This window comes from Puma concolor, chromosome F2 (assembly GCF_028749965.1).
Source record: "Puma concolor isolate L17-30 chromosome F2, mPumCon1.1.hap2, whole genome shotgun sequence".
Lineage (NCBI taxonomy): Eukaryota > Metazoa > Chordata > Mammalia > Carnivora > Felidae > Puma > Puma concolor.
Genome location: NC_141684.1, coordinates 42,549,089 through 42,572,964, shown reverse-complemented (window position 1 = coordinate 42,572,964; position 23,876 = coordinate 42,549,089). Strand labels below are relative to the sequence as shown.

At 37.8% G+C, this 23,876-nt stretch overlaps 1 protein-coding gene and 1 long non-coding RNA gene across 3 annotated transcripts in view; one reads left to right on the top strand and one right to left on the bottom strand.

The window, feature by feature from the left end:
• VIRMA (vir like m6A methyltransferase associated) overlaps nucleotides 1–18,386 on the bottom strand; it is a 58,236-nt gene extending 39,850 nt beyond the window's left edge. The window contains exons 1-5 of one of the 2 annotated variants that reach the window (XM_086695338.1): nucleotides 18,257–18,386; nucleotides 8,923–9,038; nucleotides 4,794–4,895; nucleotides 3,469–3,517; nucleotides 1,528–1,696 (exon numbers count right to left, since the gene is read on the bottom strand). In XM_086695338.1, the coding sequence (XP_086551464.1) occupies nucleotides 1,528–1,696; nucleotides 3,469–3,517; nucleotides 4,794–4,895; nucleotides 8,923–9,038; nucleotides 18,257–18,319 (499 nt within the window). In that variant the 5' untranslated portion in view covers nucleotides 18,320–18,386. The remainder of the gene's footprint in view (nucleotides 1–1,527; nucleotides 1,697–3,468; nucleotides 3,518–4,793; nucleotides 4,896–8,922; nucleotides 9,039–18,256) is intronic. The other variant, XM_025922841.2, reaches the window with a different exon arrangement.
• Nucleotides 18,337–23,329, top strand: LOC147571987 (uncharacterized). The gene is made up of 2 exons (XR_015246740.1): nucleotides 18,337–18,767; nucleotides 22,158–23,329. It is a non-coding gene; the product is annotated as an uncharacterized LOC147571987 (long non-coding RNA).
• Nucleotides 23,330–23,876: the final 547 nt, after the last annotated feature.

Below are 23,876 nucleotides of genomic sequence, written 5' to 3'. Positions count from 1 at the left end.
AGTGGATGAACTTCAAAGAAATTATGCTGATTGGAAAAAGCCCATCTCAAAAAGATACCTATTTATGCAATACTCATGAAATAATATAATTACATTCCATTTATGCAATACTCATGAAATAATATAATTACAGAAATGGAGAACAGATTGGTGGTTGCCAAAGGTTTGAGATGGGTAGAACGGGTGTAGTTATTAAAAAATAACACCAGGCAATCTTGTGATGGTACAATCAAATATTTTGATTGTAGTAGTGGTTATGAAAGGCTATACATGAATAAAACTGCATACAACTACACATACATACAGGCACACACACAAAGTGCACATATGACTGGTGAAATTTGAATGAAGCTCTACAGATTGTACCAATGCCAATTTTGTTTTGATATTGTTCTACAGTTGTAAAAGATGTTAACAGTGAGGGAGCCTGGGGAAAGAGTGCACAGGACTTCCTCATACATTTCTTTGCAACCTCTTATGGATCTATAATTATTTCAAAATTAAAAATTAAAAACACATACATCCATATAAATAAATGGATGAGCACAAATGCCAATTTTAAAACAATTCAGTAAATTAAACAAAAATTGTGAGTAGCCACTATATACACTAGGCACTGTGATAAAACTAGAAACACAAAATATAAGTAAAATATACTCTCAGCCCACAAGGAGCTCAGAGTCTGGTAAAAAAGACAAATGAGCACAGAAAACTAAAGGATTAAAAGAAAAAGTGAAAGATTAACTGCACGTAATAGGTAAGATTTAAGAAAAGACATGAAAATATGGTATGTGACCATCAAAGACAAAGAGCTCACACGACACTATTAGATGATGTTTAAGAGAAGGTCATTTTATTTACTCATAAAATGCTCGTTGTAAAGCAAAAGATTTTTCCTAGTGACCTCAATTATAACTTGAAAATGTATTCCTGAATCTCCATATTTCAACAGCTTACAGTAATAATACTGGAATAAGGAGATGAGACCCTCTGAAAGAGGAGTCCAACTACCTGCCTTATAGAAGGAGAGTCACTAAAGTTTAATGGAATTCTTATTTTTCTTGTCTCCACTTAATGAGCAAAAGGTTCTCAAAAATGCGGGGGGGGGGGGGGGGAATCTGCATTTAGACATCTAACCAAATCTGAAATGCACTCCTGAAAAAAAAATACCATTAACATGAGTATTCTAACCATATATACCAAACTTACTGCCTCTTCCTCAATTCCTTTGGAGATAATTTTGATATTAAACCATGAATAAACACTGGAATACATTTCACTTACATATTAAAAAAAAAACCCTCAGGTCAATTAAAAAAGTATCTAGGAAACTAGAGGAAGAAAATGTAACCACTTCAACATAAAAATAAACTCTTTTATAGGAAAGAATTGTGAGACTGACAAAGATATCTTCTCAAGTTTTAAGGAAGTTTCAAAAGCTCTTCAAAGTTTCGAAGAGCTACTTCGATTACCTTTTCCTATTATAATGAACATAGTGTCACTGACAGACAAATTTAAAATTCTCACCATGTTTTGGATTCCTTTTCAAACTTGGCTGTGGCTGGGGAGGAGGTGGAGGTGGAGGTGGAGGTGGTGGAGAGTCTCTGTCATGACTTATCACTCTATCCACTGATCCATATATTGCCAGTGTCAGACAATTATACCAGCCTCTTAGCACCAAACCATCAGTATTCACCTAATTTGTTGGGGGAAAATATCTTCCAGGTTAATCTTTTAATATGCCAAAAGTAAACTGATATCAAATTACTCTATGGTTAAACTAAAGTCTTTAAAAGTATGCTGAAAGTGCAAAGGTCAATATTGATGGAAATACATCCAGAGGCATAGCTTTTATATGGCTCTCCAGAATTGCCATACCTAAATTTGTCTCAAGACTACATCTCTGCTGTCTGATACTTTACATCAACTCTGTTCAAAATGCATAACCAGATTCCCAGTCAAGAGAAGGGAAATGAGAATGAAATTAAGTGAGAGTTACTGCCAATTAATAAATTAAACTCCAATAGTTATAGAGGTCACGGAGGTGCACAAAAGCACAAATTATGCCCAGTCTCAAGAATTCTAATCCGTAAAATTGTACAGCATTCTTTTTATATGCCCAACTCATACATGCAAGTATACTTAATGTACCCATGTTGTACTTAAAAAGTAAGGGTAACCAGAAGCATTAAACAAATTGTTTTTGCAAAGAAACTTTCTCCTAAAAAGATCAAAGATTTTATCAATGCAATTAAACCTCAATATTTTCTTATAAAATAAAAAACAACTTGTTTTTCAGTGCTTATCTACATTAATTGCCATATTTCCACAATACTATGAGAGGTAGCCAGAATGAGTACAAATATATAAGAAAATCAGAGTGTCAATAGAAGAACCTGAACCAGAAACCAAAGCCCCTGACTTCTGAGTTCTTTCCATTCTACCATGTTGAGTAAAGATAAAGTAATAAGTAGTAATGGGGCCCATTCTGGAGGCACGATAAGGAAGAATGAAATTATTATTCTCCTTGCAAACTCTAGCAAACTCCAGTAAAGGGAAACTGGGGACCAAAAGAACGGCTCAAAGACTATGCCCAGGAATTGACAGATTCTAAATAGAAGCCCCACTGGAAGACAAATAAAGAGATCAGGAAGATAACTTAATCTAAACAGCAAATAGAGGATTAAATACCCACCTCCCCACCAAGAAAAAACAAACAGCCTAAGTAAGTAGCCCCATACTAGGACAGTTTTTTTTGCATTTCAGATCACCCATGATTTAGCTTTTCTAGATGCTTCTAGAATGGCATTTGTTAGGGGCGCCTGGGTAGTTCAGTCGGTTAAGCAGCCGACTTCGGCTCAGGTCATGATCTCGCGGTCTGTGAGTTCAAGCCCTGCGTCGGGCTCTGTGCTGACAGCTCAGAGCCTGGAGCCTGTTTCAGATTCTGTATCTCCCTCTCTCTGATCCTCCCCTGTTCATGCTCTGTCTCTCTCTGTCTCAAAAATAAATAAACGTTAATTTTTTTTAAATAAAAATAAAAATAAATTTTAAAAAATGGCATTTGTTATATCAAGAAAAAAGACATACTTTTGATACGAAAGGAATATAAAATATATATTTGTTAAGAAACCTAAGGCACAGTGGTGTCTAGTAACAATTTACCTTCCTGTCATCTTCTGAACTTGCTCACCTAAATGAAAGAAGGGCAAGCACAAATGCTGGCCTCTTCCTGACTCACACTAAAATTAGAGGAAGAAAGAGCTTTATAGGTAGACAGTGACATTAGATGTCTTTGCTCCATTTTAAAATAGCTTCTGGATGCAAGAGGAATCACACAAGAAATGTTATCCTGCAGCACTAGAACCAAATAGGCTGATATTCTGCATCACTGGTTTATTTAGATCAAAACTCTCAATGAAAGTGAAAACAAACAGTAGTAACAAGATGAAAACTGACTTCTGCAATTACCTTTGAGTTGGGTCTAAAGATGATAGAAGTATTCTCATCATATTCCAGGCTGCCAAAAGAGTAGGAATAAATATATAGGCTCAAACACTGAACATCATTATTCATGAAGAAGTCTTTCTCAATTTATATGTTTTAATAAAACCAAATACTAGATTATTGTGTTAATAAACCACTAAGTTTAGTTTTAATTTACTTCCCCCAAAATGATATCAGGTATAAAACAAACTCCCCAGAGATTCTGATTTAATTGGTTTGGGGTAAGTGTAGGTATCAGTATTTTTTAAAAAGCACCCCCAGTAATTCTAATATACAGCTAAGTAGAGAACCATTGCATTACAGCCTTCCTAAAATGTATAATGGGACCAAATAGAGAAAAATACCTATTTATAAAGTAGGTACTGACATAAGAAAAACATTCCATAATATTCAAAATTAACTACTTCAGATTATCTAGGTTTCCTTCATTTAAAAAAAAAGCCAAATTATCAATATAAATTAATATTGAGTGAAAGATCAATAAAATGACAAGTGAAATCTAAAAACCTTAATTCATAACAGGGATAGAAGTTTTTCCATTTTTAAGCTGCCTTTAAGTTTTTTTTATTTTATAAATGAGTTCTAGGGGGCACCTAGGTGGTTCAGCAGGTTAAACATCTGACTCTTGGTTTCAGCTCAGGTCATGATCTCACAGTTCGTGAATTTGAGCCTCATATCAGGCTCTGCACTGACAGTGGGGAACTTGCTTGGGATTCTCTCTCTCTACCTTTCTCTTTGACCCGCTCCAGCTTGCTCTCTCTCTCTCAAAATAAATAAGTAAAAATTTATAAATGAGTTCTTACTAAGCCCATTTAATGGTCAATTATTTTGCAAACATCAAAACAACTAGTTTTAGTAATACCTGGCAAGTATTAAATAATCCAAAATAGAGGTTTCTATTAACAAAATTCTCATCTTACAAAATATGCCCATGGAATTTTAAATTATGAAATAGTCTGATGTAAAAGATACAAATTATTAGTTACCAAAGTGTTTATACAGTTCTTTTAAAGAAATCAAAAAGCAATTTTTTCCAAATTAGAAGATTATTATTAAACCATTTGATGTGTGTATAAGAAATGTATACACCAATAAAAAGCAAACAAGATGGCTAATGTTTCTCACACTTAAATTTTTACTCTGTAAAGAAACTTAACATCTTTCTAGGAGCTTGCCAACTGGTAAAATAAACCCTGAGTTCTTGGGTCCACCAACAGATACATCCTTTTCTTCTATCTAAAGAATAAAAAGGTTTTGCCTATTAACTCCTAAATTTCTGGTGCAATTACCTTATAGGTACATACCTTCCCAACCTATCGAAAACTGGGGCACTTGGTTTGCTTACATTGTTAAAGAATAAGTCTAATTGAAATGTGTGCGGAGAGGTCTCCCTGTGAATGAAACAAAGTTGAAACATCAGCCTTTGCACTAATCAGTTCCTAAATTAAAACAAAAGACAAAGTAAGTACAAATTTAAAAGCAATCCTAGAATTATATCTTAAGATTTAAATAATAAAAATACACAAGTTAATTGTAATTATTTTCTGTAATTTTTAAAATTCATATTCAATTTTTAAGCAGACACCTATGCGTTTTGAGTATTACTGAAAATGAAATTTTAATCAACAAGTATCTTTAGCTTGCTACTTGGGCCATTCTAATACACATAAATATTTTAAAGTCTTAATGTATTATAAAGACAAATGCTAATTAATTGTAACACCTACTTTTATAATTCATTATAGCATGATTCCCTTCCATTAGCAGAAAGAATCAGGAGTTAACTAACTTCGAGTTATATAATTACAATTTGATTTCAACTTAACCTACATTAATACAAGATTATAATAATAATTTTGGCATCAGAGCCCTAAATTGTGACTTAAAGCTTAAATTCAAATTTGTATAGTAGCAATTTAGATAAACATTTTGATTTTTTTGTAGACTTACATAGTTAAGAGTAAAGCCTATTTAATTTGTGTTAGAATGAAATCTTACTTGATACATATTTTACCCTTGGCTGAAATTCCTCAGACTCAACTAAAAACCTTGATTCTAAACATCACATATTTTATTATTTACAAAAAATTCAAATGGTAAAAGGAGTAATGCCCAAAGTATATCAAATAGGTTCCCTGATGCACTAATAGAAGTACAAACACGCGCAATTGTTCTGAAAGGCAATATGGCAATAAAATTCAGGAGAATGAGAAAATGTTCATACCATCTGATGCAGAAATACCTTTTTTCTAGGTGTTTCTATGGAAACACTGATACACAAAAAAGATTTTTTTTTCAAGAGAATGTTCATCATACTCTTATTTATAATTTGAAAAGTAAAAACACCTAATGGTCCCCACATAAGGAACTAGCCAAACAAATTACAGTACAGTAGTACCCCCTTATCCACAGGGGATACATTTCAAGACCCCCAATGGTTGCCTGAAACCATAGTACCAAACCCTAAATATACTGTTCTTTCCATATGTATTTGTACATATATATATGTGTGTGTGTATACACATATATACATACGTATATTAAAGTTTAACTTCTAATTAAACACAGTAAGAGATTAACAATAATACAATAGGACAATTATAACAATATACTGTAATAAAAGTTATGGGAATGTAGTCTCTCTCAAAATATCTTATTGTATTGTACTCCCTCTTATTGTGATGTGAGATGATAAAATGTCTATGTGATGAGATGAAGTGAGGTGAATGACATGGGCATCATGACTTAGCATTAGGCTACTACTGACCTTCTGACGATCTGTCAGAAGGAGGATCATCTGCTTCTGGACTGCGGTTGACCGCAGGTAACTGAAACCCGGAAAGTGAAACCATGGATAAGGGGGGGACTACTGTACAGTCATTCATTAGATTATGCAACCATTAGAAATTATATTTTCAAATAGTATTTAATGATGTGAAAGTACTCCTGACGTAATGTTAAGTAAAAGAAAGAAATATACAAAACAGTATGCAGCTGGGTTAGAGTAGCAAACATTTACCTAACCCAAATTCAACCGTATATGCGCAACATCTCTAGTCTCTCCTTCTTTTATTTCTTCAAACTAGACCCTGGCCTTCAGTATCTAAAGAAAGGAAAAAGGTAACTCAAATGTAAATTCTTTACTTTTGAAGCCCCAAAAACTCAAGCACTGGTCAGTGAAAAGCAACTTAAAGAATCAACGGTGATTTGACTGCACTAGACTTCCATCTTAAAAGTTGACTCTAAAACCTAACCTCACATAAGATACCACACTTATAAAAAATAACAACAAAATATACAAACACCACATATAACAACAAAATATACAAATATACACATATACATTAAACAACACAATGCATCAAATGTAAGGATTTTCTTAGGAGGGAGGGATTACAGGGATTTTAATTTTACCTATACATTCCTGAATTTTATAATGAGAAAAAACTTCCTGTTAACTATTTTAATTTGTTGGCTAGATGTATAAAGATGTTTATAATGAGAAAAAACAATGCTGTAAAGTATGCTGCACAAATATCACTCGATCTCTAACATTACTTTCTGACATCTTACATTTATTTGCATTACTGTATTAATACTTTAATTTACTGTTCTATAACATATTAATGATGTATAAAGTTGTTTCTGATAATTTCATATTTGGAATTATTAAAACATGAACTGCCATTTACCCCCAGCTAAGAAATACAAGAGAGAAAAAAGGGAAAATTTAACAATACTCCTACCCATTGCAGCTAATGGAAGAGATCCATTTTGCCTGTTGTGCTAGCCAGCCTCCAGGACAGCCCCAGAGACCCCTCATTCTTGGTATTCACACCTTTGTAGTTTCTTCCCACACCATACCAGCAGGACATGTAATGAACAGAATATGGTAAAAATGATGGTATATCACTTCTGATACTGGGTTAGAAGTATGCGCTCTCACTCACTCTGGAGGAATCCATGTTGTGACATGAGCAGCACCATAGAGAAGATCTCCTGGCAAAGAACTGAAGTCTCCTGATAACAGCCATGTGAGTGAGTTTCTAAGCAAATTCTCCAGTCCCAGTCAAATCACTGCAGCCCGGGACTATATCTTGACTATAATCTCATGAGGGAACTTGAACCAAATAAGCCACTTCTGGATTCCTGACCCTCAGAAAAAGTGTGAAATAATAAATGTTTACTGTTTTAGGCTGCTAAATTTGCTGTAATTTGTTATGTAGCAATAGATAACTGATAGACCTTCTTTGACCAAAAGCAGTACAATTAGAGAAGACTGCTAGATTACACTGTCATCACCCCATCTTTTCCATTCTACACACATCTCCCTTTATAGGAAAAAACAAGAAGAAATGATTGGAAAACATGTTTTTATTTCCTTAAACACGGATAAAAAAGATATATGAAGTCAGTGATGATTTCTCATTATAAACATTAAATATTTTTATTGTTTCATTTTGTATTTGTTGTATTTTTGAATGATCTGAAAACCTATAAAGATTTTATATCTATTTCTACAAATAACCAACTACTTTTCATAATTATGAAGAAATGAGCCCTTCACTTTGAATCTGTACCATAACACTAAGTAGCTGGTTTAACTCTTTCAAGTTACAGAAATTAAGCTATTAGAACATGCACATAATAAAATGTGGTACTGAGACTATAAGCTAAAAACTCATATAAATATATTTACTGTATATGTTCATGCTTCCAAAACCAAAATTTGGCTTATACTTCCAATTCATGTAATTAAATAGGAAGAAGAAAATGATTATTCATGGTACAACAGAGATCAAATTCCTCTGTTTTAGGTCAGCTGTTAAAGTTATCAACAACTCCACATCAGAGACCATGTCTTACATTTCGCTTATTTCCCACAGAGCCTAAGAAAGAGAAAGCATCAAATAAGTACTTGCTAATTAAAACTAAAGGCTAATGTGAAGCTACAAATTTATAAAAAGACACATGTATCAGGCTAAGAAGATCACCATTAAGTCATGAAAACTGATATAAAATAATATAAAAGATACATTTCTAAATATTCAGACTATTTCTTACTTATTTTCAAGGAAAAGCCAGGTTAAAAATACTTCAATTACTAGACTGTACCACCCTAGAATATTTTAGAAAATATAAACCTATTTCACCGATTAAAAAAAAATGAAGAAAAATTTTTTTCTAGTACTTAGATCAAATTTTTCAAATTTATAATAATTTGAAAATTATTCTCTTTTCAAATTTATAATAATATGTGGATTATTTAGAAAACCTATATCCAACATAACATAACTGAGTAAAGTTTTAGGTTGTTGTTTGTTTTACTTACAAAATATTACCTCAAATTTTTGCACTTAAGAATATGTCTAGGACAATCTTTTGTCACAAACACTTTTAAAAAGAAAGCTCACTTACCCGTATGCTCTATTATCTGGCAGGCTGCTATGGGCTCTTACTCCTGGGGGTATGACTCGGACTTCATTGATATAAACCACACACGGAAAACGTACTACATCTATATGAGAACTTTGCTTTAAAAAAAAAGAAGAAGGACAGGGACATATTGTAAGCAAAACCAAACACTTTCTCTATTCAAAATTTATTCATCTTCAATTTAATTTCTTTCAAAATGTCACAAATAATCTTAAACTCCATACCATTAAACAGCGTCTGGTGCCAGATGCTTTTCACAATCCTGAATTTCTGGGTTTTTAGAAAGGCAGTATGATACAAATATTACATGTTACTTAACACTCTCTGCTTCTGCTTTTGATTACCTTGTCATCAAACATTAATATTTCTGCAGCTACATGTATAAACATTCATACTAAAAAAGATTGTAACTACCATGTCAGTTCAGATTAGACTGCAAGACCAAATGAATTAAGGGTGGACTTTTCTGCCATTTTTGAATTTCTGAATTATAAATAAGAGACTGAGACTACAGATCTATACTTAAATCAGTTTAATTTACTAAACTTACATACAACTAATAACAAAAGAACAAGGAGAGTCATTTAGGTATTTAATAGTTGAAGTTAAGCCCTCCCTGAAATAATCTGAATCCACAAACTGTTTATCAAAATAAAAGAAATGGATAGCATGAATTATATTTAGTATACACTTACGTCTATGTATTATTTGACACAGTATCAGACAAAGATAGCTCTCGTGATCAGTAATTTAAAATGAATGTTTCACATAGTTTTTGGACTATTTTACACCAACTTTTCCTAGAAGTTCAGCCAACCTGATTACTTAGTGATCAAAATTCATGAGAAAAATGGTTCATGTTATTTGTATCTAGAAAGAATGACTCTTGAGTCTCTCTTGGAAGCTGCAAAGAATATCATGCATATCAACAGAACAAAAGATTATTCAAGTTAGTCTTTCCTAAAATGTGAGAGGATGACTTCCCAATTTTGCATTTTTTAATTTAACTTTTTAGTTTAGAGACAGAGAGCATGTGAGTGGGAGAGAGGGGCAGAAAGGGAGAGAGAAAGAATCTTAAGCAGTGTAGGGCTTGATCCCACAACCCTGGGATCATGACCTGAGCCAAAATCAAGAGTCACTCAATTGACTGAGCCCCCCAATTTTGCATTTAAAAAAATTTTTTTAATGTTTTTATTTATTTTTGAGACAGAGAGACAGAGCATGAGCAGGGAAGGGGCAGAGAGAGAGGGAGACACAGAATCTGAAGCAGGCTCCAGGCTCTGAGCTGTCAGCACAGAGCCCGACACGGGGCTCGAACTCACAGACTGTGAGATCACGACTGGAGCTGAAGTTGGACACTTAAGACAGTGTGAACACCTGATCATAACTTTTTAAAAAATTATTGAGTTATTTTACATTCTTTTCAAGTTTATTTATTTTGAGAGTGAGAGTGTGAGCATGAATGGGAGAGGGGCAGAGAGAGAGAGGGAGAGAGAGAATCCTAAGCAGGCTCCATGCTAATAGCATAGAGCCTGACATGGGGCTTGATCTCACGAACTGTAAGATCATGACCTGGGCCAAAATCAAGAGTTGGATGGTTATTAACCAACTGAGCCACCCAGGTACCCCATGATCACTAACTTCTGATCAATGGGATGGGAATGGAAATGATGCAGGCAACTCCAGATCATGTCCTTAAAGGGAAGGTTCAGACTTTAGAAACTCCTTCTACTTCTTATTCCAAAATTCTGCTGCCTTTCTAGAACACAGATGTTATCAGTGAGCTACCTTGGACAAGGCAGGCAATACCCTAAGGATGGCAAAGGAAAAGGACAGAAAGAATACGGGCCCTTGACACTGTGGAACTGTCATATGAGCCCTAGAATACTTAACAACCAGATCGAGAGAAAATCCTATTTTATCAAATCCACTGTTATTTTAACTTTTGTGACAGCAGCTGAACTTGTATACTTATTATTACAAATATACTATAGGTATTCTACATATACTACATAGTTTTACACAAAAGAAATTAGCATTTTGCCTCAAACTTTGGTGCTATGTTTCCTTTCTATAAGAACTTCTCTACTTACAAAGTATACTATATTGAAGATCCTTTGCTTACATATTATAAATTCTCATTAATATGTACAAAGGAAACTTAGAAAAAAAGTTATTAATTGCATCCTCCTCTACCTTGCCCTCTACTGATTAATTAATAGTATCAGTTTTTAGGGTGTAATCACTGTGGACCTAAAAAAAATGAACTTAAAGTTTTATGAACAGACTTTCAAAATCCATTTTGTCTGTAAGTAGAAGAGTTTCTGTATTAGTTGCTATCCTTTTATTCAATATTTATTTCTAAACATTTATTAAATATCTATTATGTTCCAAGGAATCCCAGGTCCCAAGGATACCAAGACAAAAACATAATCTCAGCCATTAAGGAAGAGACCATCTATTGTGGTAGACAGATATATTGTTATGATACAGACTCACAAAGGAGTCTGTGCAAAGTCAAAGAGGTACTGACCTAACTCAGACTGTGAGCAAAAATTTGTGGAGGGGAAAAGAGGAGTGTCAGGAAAGATTTCCCCAAAGAAACAGCACTTCAGCTAAGTAATCATAAATCTTCCATGATTTTTAAAAAAATTTTTTTAATGTTAATTTATTTTTGACAGAGAGAGAAACAGAGCATGAGCAGGGGAGGGGCAGAGAGAGAGAAGGAGACACAGAATCTGAAGCAGGGTCCAGGCTCTGAGCTAGCAGCACAGAGCCTGACATGGGGCTCGAACTCACAGACCGTGAGATCATGACCTGAGCTGAAGTTGGATGCTCAACCAACTGAGCCACCGAGGCTCCCCGAGCTAAGTAAGTCTTTAAGGCAAACAAGAATCAGTGGAAACGGAGGAGAAGGAACAACTTTCCAAGCAAAGGGAGAAGCATGCACATAAGGAAGGCAAACAAGAACCTGGAAGGTTCAAGAAATTGCAAGCATAGTTCACCATGGCTAGAGGGCAAAATGGAGGAGAAAAGTAGGGCAGAGTAGCTAAACACAATCAATAAAATTACAAGAAATAAAACTTTCATCCATTGCCATAAGTCAACTCCAAATATAAATCTCCATTTATGACCTCTCTCCCAAGCCCCGGACCACTATAACCAACTGCCAACTGGACATCTCCACTTGAATGTCCCTCTGGCACCACAAACTCAAGTCCAAAACTGAACTCTCCTATATCAGTGTTTGCAACACCATCCACACAATGACCAAGACAGAAACCATTATTATCCTTTGCTTCTTTCTCATTCTCTCACCTAAATCATTCATCTAAATATCAAGTCCCAGTGATTAAACCTCTAAAAAGCTCTCAAATCTGGTATTTCTCTCCATTACTGCTTCACTTCTCTAGTTCTAGACACTATTCACTCTAATCTGGATTACAGCAATAGGATCCTAACTGGTTTGGGGTTTCTTTCTTGCCCCCCTCCACCCATTCTCCTATTGCAATGTGGTCCTTCTAGAAGATAAATGTATCACTCCCCTGCTCCCCAGGCCAAATTTCTGGTCTTATAAACAAGTATAACCTCTTCTGATCAGTTCAAATTTATAGCCCCAACATACCATGCTCTTTCTCACCCTTCATGCCCTCACTCATGCTATATTATCTCTGCTCCCACACTCCTCTGTCCCAACTCCTTTTAGAGTCCACTTTTTTAAGAGGTTTTTTTTTAGGTTTATTTATTTTGAGAGAGAGAGAGAGAGAAAGAGGAGGGGCAGAGAGAGATGGAGAGAAAGAATCCCAAGCAGGCTCTGTACTATGAGATCATGACCTGAGCCGAAATTAAGAGCCAGATGCTTAATCCAGTGAGCCACTCAGGCGCCCCTCTTTTTATTATTATTATTATTATTATGGGGGGGGGCGGGGGTGGAGAGAGCAAGAGCACAAGAAGGGGTAGGGGCAGGGGCGCCTGGGTGGCTCAGTCGGTTGAGCGTCCAACTTCAGCTCAGGTCATGATCTCACAGTCTGAGTTCGAGCCCCATGTCGGGCTCTGTGCCCAACAGCTCAGGGCCTGGAGCCTGTTTTGGATTCTGTGTCTCCCTCTCTCTCTGCTCCTCCCCTGCTCATGCTCCGTCTCTCTCTCTCAAAAATAAATAAACATTAAAAAAAAAAAAAAAAAGGGTAGGGGCAGAGAAAGAGAATCCCAAGGAGGCTCTGCGTTGTCTGAGCTTGATCATGAGATCATGACCTGAGCCGAAATCAAAAACCATACGCTTAACTGACTGAGCTACCCAGACACCCCTAGAGTTAACTTTTTCTTGGAACCTGTGCCAGAGCAAGTCTAGATAGATGCCTCTCCTTGTGAATCAAAAGCCTCTTATCACACTAAATTGTAATTGCTTTTTTTATTTCTCCCATTACAGTTGTATCGCAAGAAGACAAGAACCAAGTCTCAGTTTATACTTTGTTATAATCAAAGTGCCTAGCATATTCATTTAATGAATGGAAGACTTTTAATAAGTGCTTAATAAAAGTTGACTGAATTGTGTTTTCAGAGAGTTGCAAATATTACAATGAAGTAGGCGCTTAAGATATCTAGAGGAGTACTTAAACCTAGGAAGACAAGGGGAATCATGGAAGATTTAGGATTACAGAGATAGCAGGAATGTGAAGAATAAATTGGTCAAATTTCAGGACTCTGAACCACATTTACCTTCAGAAGGAGTCACTGTGTGTTTACAAGTCACAGTATAGCTGTCTCCCCCTCCTTATTCTTTTATCCCTGCAACTATTTTCCCCTCTCTGTTTACCCTCTCCTTAAGGGTAAGCTAAAGCTATCTCATCTATTCCTACCACTTCCATTATCACTTCTGTTCAGATGAGTTCTAAAGTAGTTTCTTAAAGAAACTCTAAAATGAAGCAGTACTTTCTAGCATCAATCACTATTGTAAGACCGTATTTTAACCTAGCAATTCTACTCTAGAAAGTAATATTCATAAAATAACTTAAATATTTTTAATTTAAATAATCAAGGAATATCACATCATTGTAAAAAGTTAGAAACCTAAACGTAGGGGCACCTGGGTGGCTCAGTTGGTTACGCGTCTGACTTTGGCTCAGGTCATGATCTCATGGTTCATGGGTTTGATCTCCGTGTTGGGATCTGCACTACAGGTGCAGAGCCTGCTTGGGATTCTCTCTCTCACCCCCTCCCCTGTGCGTGTGTCTCTCTCTCTCTCTCTCTCTCTCAAAATAAATCAATAAACTTAAAAAAAAAAGAAACCTAAATGTATGAGAATATAATATAAATAGCATCACCACTTAAAGAAATATTATGCAGCCAGTAAAAATGGAACTATATAGAATACCTAGGCAAAGAAACATGATGGCTAGAGGACAGGGACAAGAAAAAGCCATACTTTTTACTGTATACCCTTTTGTATCTATTGAATTTCTACCTCACACATGTGTTACCTAGTCAAAATAAAAAGATCCTGTTTTAAAATAAAGTATATTTTTAAAATGTTATACAAGTACAGGACACCTGGGTGGCTCAGTCTGTTAAGCATCTGACTTCAGCTCTGGTCATGATCCCCTGGGGTTTGTGAGTTCAAGCCCCACATTGGCCCCAAGTCTGACAGCACAGAGCCCACTTTAGATCTGCTGTCTCCCTCTCTCTGCCCTTCCCTTGTTCATGTTTCTCAAAAATAAACAAACATTAATAATAATAATAATAATAATAATAATAATAGGGGCACGTGGGTGGTTCAGTCGGTGGGTTCTCAGTTTGTGGGTTCACACCCTGTGTCAGGCTCTGTGCTGTCAGTGTAGAGCCCGCTTTGGATCTGCTCTCTCTCTCTCCCTCAAAAATAAATGTTAAAAAAAAAATAATAATAATTGCGGCACCCGGGAGGCTCAATACATTAAGTGTCTGACTCTTGGTTTCGGCTCATGTCATGATCTCACAATTCAAGGGTTTGAGCCCCGCATCTGACAGCATGGTGCCTGCTTGAGATTTTTTCCCCCTCTCTCTCCCCACCCCCACCTTTTCCCTCCACCCCTCCCCCATTTGTGCTCTCTCAATCTCTCTCAAAATGAGTAAACTTTTTAAAAAATTTACTAAGTTTTTAAAATTTTTAATAAAGTGGCCTACAAACCACAAACACAATTTGTAATTCATTTAACACGACTCAAACCCCTTTCAGTATTCCCCTTGGGAAATGTGACTAAATATTTTCTTCACCAGATAACAAACTTCTTTGAAGGCAAGGGCAATAGGTTTTGGGAGTTTTTATTTTTTTGTTTTCTTATTTGTATTGCCCCTCCTGGAGCTATACCTCACCTTCAGAAGTATTTTTCATAAATGAAATTGTTAAAACAAATTTCCAAATTCCTACTTGAGCAAATCTCTCTGGTGTACCACTAAACACACCAAAAACTAAAATTATCTTGTTCCCATCAAACCCAATTTCAGACTTTTCTATTATCAATGGCCCTCCCAATTCTCTAGTCTCTAAAACTATACCTCTAGAACTTTTAACTACTCTTTCTCTCTCACACAATCAGTTGCCATGCTATCAACTCTATATCCAAAATTTATCTTGTACCTATCCCCTCCTACTTAGTCCTACTGAGACACAGTATGGCATGGCTTTAGAGCCACATTACTGTGCCTTCATCCTGCTATGACACTTTAGGAAAATGACCTAACTTCTCACACTCACTCTCCTTATCTATAAAATAGGGATAAGCATCTTCCAAAATTATTAAAAGAATTAGAGATAGTATATTTAAATTACGAAAGCACCACATCTTGCACAAAATGAGCATTCAATAACTGTGGACAGTGATTACTGCCCATCTGCTAAACCCGAGCTTTCATGACGTCTCACTTTTTCTTCCTTATTTGCCATTTCTAATTTTTCTGAATCATTTTAGGTATTACTGATCAATTAATTGACTTAATGAATTTTACTAGTCATTTAATTTGCCTGCTCAAAAACTACCTATTTCCTATAAAACAAAGTCCATACTCCTTTGCTGAGCATTCAAGGAACTCCATGATCTGGCTTCGAACTGCCCTGTGGCTGCCACTTAATACGAATATTTTTGGCATACTCCACAGAGGACTGACTACTCCAGGAGAATGCCCTGCTTTCTTATCTACAATTGTGGAACATTTCCTCTTCCACCAAAGACCAAGTTCACATGCTAACTGCCTTGATGAAGTCTTCCCTGGTATTCTCAAAAGAAGAGTGATCTCTCCCTCCTCTGAAATCACGTAGCCTTATTGGTAGCACCAAATGGAGCTAAATATATACTCATCGGGGACCTAATACGTCAGAGCATTTTGGAATAAAGATGATAAACCCTAGGGTGCCTGGCTGGCTCAGCCAGTGGAACATGCAACTCTTGATCTCAAGGTCATGAGTTCGAGCCCCACACTGGGCACAGAGCTTACTTTTAAAAACAGAGAGAGAGACAGAGAGACAGAGAGAAAAGAGAGAGATGATAAACACCAAGGGATTCCCACTGTTTCTTTACACACTCATTGCCTTCTAACTTGAATCATACTTTTGTGGACCTAACCTCCAATAGACAGTTATAAACTCCTTGAGAACAAACAGCTCAATATTCCATATTCCCCACAAACCCTTAGTCTTCCTTCAAGACTCTGTTCAAATGTGATCTCTACTAAGCCTCCCTCAATCATTGCCAGAATTGGTCCTGACCTCTCCTGGTCCTCAATGTTTGTCTAAGAATGAATGAAGAAACACTAGATATTTATTAATTTTTTAATGTTTATTTATTTTTGAGAGAGCAAGCGAGAGAAACACAGTGGGGGAGGGGCAGAGAGAGAGGGAGACACAGAATCCCAAGCAGGCTCCAGGCTCCGAGCTGTCAGTACAGAGCCCACCCGGGGGCTTGAACCAACAAAGCTCCAGATCATGACCTGAGCCGAAGCTGGGATGCTTAACAGACTGAGCCATCCAGGTACCCCAAGAAATACTAGGTTTTTAAATATACAAGTGAATTAACGCCGATTTACCTAAACTCATCACCAACTCATCACAGACTTCTTTCTTTCACTTTTAACAGTTCTTTATTACTGTACACATGACAGGTTCGTTCTGATCCAACTACTAACTCCATCACGAGTTTTCTAAAGCTTAGCTGGAAGTACAGTCACTGAAGTACGGGCAGTCGTTGGGACAGGCAGAGCTTACTGACCCACAAGAAATGAGACCACAAACTCACTCATTGTTAGTAAGACATGTTCAAGTTTCCAAAAGTTTTTATTTTCACACACCTATAAACCACTCGTTGAAATAATTAGAAGACCACCAAGTTGTCAATTTTTTTATTTTGCCAAACAAAGCATTAAGATACAACCACTACCCACTATCATCACTAGCTCCGAAGAAAGAACCGTTCACTAAACTAAGTTTACACTGGAAGAGAAATGTGAGCTCTGGGGCCGTTTTCATTCTCTCTGTGGACCTGGTTAATGTTCATTTGGGCCAGCTTTCGGGAACCGTTAGTTAACTAGCTCCTTTCCACTTAAATATCGCAGAGCCACTCCGACGTTCAGGGGCACTCCGGTCATCACAGAACGAGGAGTCCACACCACCCCCACCCTCGCCCCTCCAAACGACAAGACAGACAGTTATGCTGCACAGACAGATGAGCTACAATCCTCTCAAGACTCTCTTCTTCCCAAGTATTCTCCACGCAAAGGGCGTTCTGTGTAAGAACTTCGCGTCCTAATGTGTGAAATCCTTCCAAGAGGTAAGGATTAAAGTTTCAGGGCAAACTGGAGAACGCCGCAATCCTGAACCGAACGAGTGTCACATCTGGACAGCAGAACTCCTGTCAGGAAGGAAACCTAGGAGGAGGGATTCAGGAACCACGAAACCTGCGGGACCCTACTCAGTCACCTGCGCTGTCAAACTCAAGCTGTCCAAGACCCCTCCCAAACACCACCTCAGGTAAACTTGAAAACCGTGATCCTTCTCCAGGTCCGAAGCTGACAGGAACAACAGCACAACAACAAAAGAACAAGGCAAGCGGAGCAGCCAGCTCGACCAAAGGCCTGGGGAACTAAGGGAAAGCCGGGGGAAATGGGGGGGGGGGGGTCTACCGCCGCCCTCCCTCAGACGCGGTGCCTACACCCAAGCTGGGGGGGAGGGGGCTATGTCTGTGAGGCGTTAAAGCGGCAATCGGCGGGAGGAAAAGTCGAGGCCCGCCTAATGACTTTTTGTAAGGGTCCACGAGTCGGCAAGCAGGATCGGAATCAAGTTGGGAAGCCTTACCTCGGCGCTCGGGTGCTTAAAAGTATCTAAAAATAGCAGCTCCATCGCCGAGTCTACCGCCATGTTTGCCGCGGGCGGGGGATAGGGAGAGGACTTCCGGGGCAGAGCTCCAACCTCGGCGACCGCGGCTCCGGAGAGGGAGAGACCGCAGCACTTCCGGTGACCGGAGCGCTGGCGCCGCGAGCATTGGCCTATCCCGAAGAGTGGTGCTGCCGGAAGTCTCCGACCCCGCCTTCTCCAGCGCGGCGGAGGGCGCCGCAGGAGCACCGAGAAGGGCGGAGGGAGAAAAGGAGGGGACTACGGTATCGCTAGTGGTCCAAACCCTGTCCTTCCACCGCGTTGCAGAGCCACGACTGCCTTCGGATGGCAAGGTTCCGAGCGGGATTCGAGGAGGGTGGAGGAGGGGTAAGGAACACCGCCCGGTGGACGCCCGGCCCAGTGAAACCTCTTTTCCAAGCAAGCAGCCTTTCCAGGGCTGACAGGAAAAAGGCTCAATAAGCGAGGCTGAAAAGTAAGACTTTTTTTTTTTTAAGCAGCAACTGTAGTCTAAAAACGAAGGGTTTTTTTTTTTATTTGTTTTTTTCATCTGCAAATGTGAATAATAATGCCCAACCCAGTCTTAGGGTGAAGACTAATTGAAGCAAAACAAGAAATTGTATAACGTGAAATGCCATGAACATAGAAATGTAGAGTGAAAAGTAAGTCTCATGGCCTCGGGGTTGATGAACATTGAAGCAACTGGAACTGTTTTGTAGTCTAAATGGCACGAGTGCTTGGGAGAGCAATTAGGAATTATTTAGTGAAACTACATGTGTCTGCCCCACTTCTAAGACAATTCTCACGCATGTGCCCAAAGAAATACCTACGCATACGAGAATGTTCATGATAAAACTTAATAGTTGCAAAAACATCTGTTAATTGACATCAACAAGAAGCAATAAGTAAATTGTGGTATGTGTATACAATGTAATAGCGCATAGAATAGAATGAACCAGTGTCATATCTAACATGGATCATCTGAAAAACGACTAAGCGAACAGACTGAAGAATCTGTAGTGTAAAATAGTATGTATCGTGTTCAAAACATGCAAACAATATAACTTTCCAAGGGCATGTATATAAATTATAAAATTACAAAATGCGTTGGAATGACAAAACACTAAAATGTCAAGATAGTAGGAAACTGGAGGGAGGTGTAATTGAGAAGCGCACAAGGGCTTGATTATGGTTTATTCTTTAGGTTGGTGATGGTTTCACAGGCGTGCCTCACATTACTGTTTGTGCCTTTTGGTATGCTTGAAATATTTAATAATAAATAATTTTGAAAAAATTTTAAAGTAAATCTCCATTCACCCCCTTCCTCAGCCCACTAGTTTCTGCCTTTACCTAACAGTTCATCTCTTTTACTATTTGTTTTTTCAAAGAACTCGTTCTTGCATTCATAGTTATTATTCCCAGCATTCTTCTCTTTTGTGATTTTTCAGTTCTGCTTTTTTGTTTGTTTGTTTGTTTTTTTAAGATTTTATTGTTCTTGGGGCGCCTGGTTGGTTCAGTCAGTTAAGTGCCTGACTCTTGGTTTCAGCTCAGGTCATGATCTCACTGTTGGTGAGTTGGAGCCCTCTGTCAGTCTCTGAGATGACAGTGTGGAGCCTGCTTCAGATTCTCCGTGTCCCCCTCTCTCTGCCTCTCCCTCACTCACACACTCTAGCTCTGTCTCAAAATAAATAAACTTTAAAAAAGTATACTTTATTCTTCTTAAATGAAGAATTTCAAGCTCTCACCCCATATCTGCTGAGTCAGAACCTGAATTTTTTTTTTGTTTATTTATTTATTTTGAGAGAGAGGGAGAGTAAGTGTGCATTAGCGGGCAAAGGGCAGAGAGAGAGGTGAGAGAGAATCCCAAGCAGGTTCTGTGCTGTCAGCTCGGAGCCCGATATTAGGATCTGAGCCAAAATAAGAGTCCCACACTTAACCAACTGAGCCACCCAGGCTCCCCTAAGATTTTATTTTTAAATAGCCCAGTGTGGGGCTTGAACTCACAACCCTGAAATCAAGTAGCACGCTCCACTGACTGAGTCACCCAGGCGCCCCAATTTCTGCTTTTGAATTTACTAATTCCTTTCTTCTGCCTTTTTAAGGCCTATATGCAGTTCTTTTTCTAATTTCTATGGTGATGCTTAAGTTATTTATATTGATCATTTATTGTATACATCTACAAACTTTCCCCTAAGCTCTGCTTTAACTGTAAGTAATATATGATGTAGTACCTTTATTATTGGTATTTTTACATACTCTGATTTTCTTAGTTTTAATTTTCTTTTTGGCCTAAGAGTAATGTGAGGTAGATTTTTTTTTAATTAATAGACTATTTTTTAGAATTGTTTTAGTTTTACAGGAAATTGAGCAGATAATACAGGAGTTCCCATTTATTCCCTTTCCCCCCTGTTCAGAGCATCCTCAATTATTAATATCTTGCTTTAATGTGGTACATTTATTACAATTGATAAACCAGTATGGATACATTATTATTAACTAAAGTCCATAGTTTACATTAGGGGTCACCATTTGTTTTGTGTTGTACATATATGCTATATGTGTATTTGAATTTATAGATTATCTCTGAAAGAATTATTTAAGAAACTGGTAATAGTTGTTGCCTCTAGGGAGGGGAGTTTGATGGTTAAAGTATAAAAATAAAGGTAATCTATTACCATGTACATATATTACCTGTTAGCAAATTTTGAAAGATGAATAAGAATCAAGGAGTAAAGGGGCACCTGGGTGGCTCAGTTGGTTAAGCGTCCAACTTCAGCTCAGGTCATGATCTCATGGTGTGTGACTTTGAGCCCCACATTGGGCTTTGTGCTGACAGCTCAGAGCTTGGAGCCTACTTCAGATTCTGTTTCTGTCTCTGTCCCTCCCCACTCACCGCTCTGTCTCTAGTTAAAAATAAAAGAATCGAATAAAGAAAACTTGAATACAATACCTCTTTCAAGAACTTTTGTTGCATAAAAAGCGAAATGAGGTGGTTGTGAGAGGGGGACCTGGGGTCAGGAAAAAATGTTTTTAAGATGGGAAATAACAGAGCATGTCGACTGGTGGGAATGAAGCAATGGAGAGAGAAACAGTGATGAGAAAGAGACAGCAAAATAGTGAGTAGGTGGGTTTGGGGGGTGGTACCTGGTAGCCAAGTAGAAAGTGACCTTTGCTAGAAATGCCTACTCCCTGGTGACCAGGGGCAAGAAGGAGTCCATGAGTACACATGCAAATGGGAGTAATAATTTAGTGTGTGGAAATGAGAGAGTTCCTTTTTCATAGTTTTCTATTGTCTCAGTGAGATCATCAGCTATGATTCAGAGGACAGAAAAATGTGTAGGAGGTCAAAGAAGATACAAAGTACTAACCAGATTTCTAGGAGAGCCAAGAATCCCTAATTGACTGTCTATCACTTCTCACAGAAGTGTCTATCACTTCTCAAATTCGCTTTTACTTGCTCAGTTTTTCACCTTTTTCCTACCACCATTTGATCATTCAGCCATTCCCAGCTAGATATGGCTCCCTTAATACAAAGGTATTTCACATCACTGTGCCCTATGGCTTACATGGTTTCCTCTGCTTTAAATATGACTCCTGTGAAATGGCTTTCAAAAACCTACATACAGTTACAATAGCATCCAAAAGAATAAAATACCTAAGGAATAAATTTAACCAAGGAGGTGAAAGCCTTGTACACTGAAAACTATAAAATAATTGCTTTAAAAAAATTAAGACAAATGGAAAGACGTTCCATATTCATGGATTGGAAGACAATATTGTTAAGATGACAATATTACCTAAAGTGATCTACAGATCCAATGCAACCCTTATCAAAATCCTAATGGCTTTTTTTTTTTTTTTTCAGAAATGGAGAGTCTGATCTTCAAATTCACATGGAATTTCAAGGGACCCACAAATAGCCAAAACAATCTTGAAAAAAGAACACATTTGGAGGACACACACTTCTTGATTTCAGAACCTACTATAAAATTACAGCAATCAGAACTGTAGTAAAGCCATAAGGATAAACATACAGACCAATGGAATAGAATTAAGAGGCTAGAAATAGGGCACCTGGGAAGCTCAGTCGGTTAAGCGTCTGACTCTTGATTTCGACTCCGGTCATGATCTCATGATTCGTGGGATCAAGCCCGCTGTCAGTGCAGAGCCTGCTTGGGATTCTCTCACTCTCCCCCTTCTCTGCCCCTCCTTCTCGAGTGTGCTCTCTCTCTCAAAATACATGCATACATATATACATAAACTTAAAAAAAAAAACTCAAAATGAGTTGAGGGCCTAAGCTAAAACCATTCAACTCTTAGAAGGAAACATGGGTAAATCTTCATCACCTGGTTTTGTTCACCAGTACATCCTTACTTAGTATGTGGCATACACTAAACACTCAAAAATGGTTATTGAATGAACCGATTTCTTGTTTGCTATTTTGAATCACTTAGAGCATTACATATTGTATATGTGTTATATATGATATGATTAGGTTGTACTATTCTTATTCTTTCATTTTTGTCTGTCTTGCTCATCAGATTATCAAACTCACCCTGAACAGTGCTCTGTAAACAGTCCATAGTAACTGTTGCTATTTGGCCAGCCATAGTGTCTTTCCCTCTTTGATTTCCACCACCCCACAGTGAAAAGAGCAACTTGAAGGAAAGCAAAAATTGCCTTTGATGTGAAAAGCAATTTGTGTGGATCTGAATGCATGCCAGGAGCAACTTGACAAAAAAGCAAAGATGTGGGAGGGAGCTAACCAGTCCAGGATAACTCAAGGTTGCATTTATTCGGTAACAGATGAGCTCCTTTCCCAGGTGACTGACATGCACACAAGTATACAGAGCAGGAGGAGGGTCTGAATGAACTGCCAAGCATTTCAACCTCTCCAGAGACCAAGTATATCAAGAACAACTGATTGGGTAATCTGGCAAACTGCCAACTGTAAGACATCCATCCACCAGCAGGAACACAAAGAGCTTTCATTTTCCTCCCTAGCTGAGCACACTGATTAAAAGTAACAGCTGCCACCCTCTTTCCATGAGGCTTGATTATGATAATTCCCCACAGCCAAAGGCTTGCTGTGAAACTTCTACATCATTCTTCAAAATGTAGTCTGGAAATTACCTAAAAATTTGAGAAACAAGGATTGTAAGCTATTATCTACACAAAGTATCTTGAAATAAGCACACCGATTAGTGCCAATTGTTCCAAAAGGTTTAATGACTCCAGCTATTTTTCAATTATTTTGCAGCTTCATTTTTTTTTAACGTTTATTTTTGAGACAGAGAGAGACAGAGCATGAATGGGAGAGGGGCAGAGAGAGAGGGAGACACAGAATTGGGAGCAGGCTCCAGGCTCCGAGCCATCAGCCCAGAGCCCGACGTGGGGCTCGAACTCACGGACCGCGAGATCATGACCTGAGTTGAAGTCGGACGCTAAACCGACTGAGCCACCCAGGTGCCCATTTTGCAGCTTCATAAAGGCATTAACACTCTGGGATCCTGGCTATTTTAAAGATTGGCAAATAGGGGTGCCTGGCTGGCTCAGTCAATAGAGCATTTGACTCTCGATCTC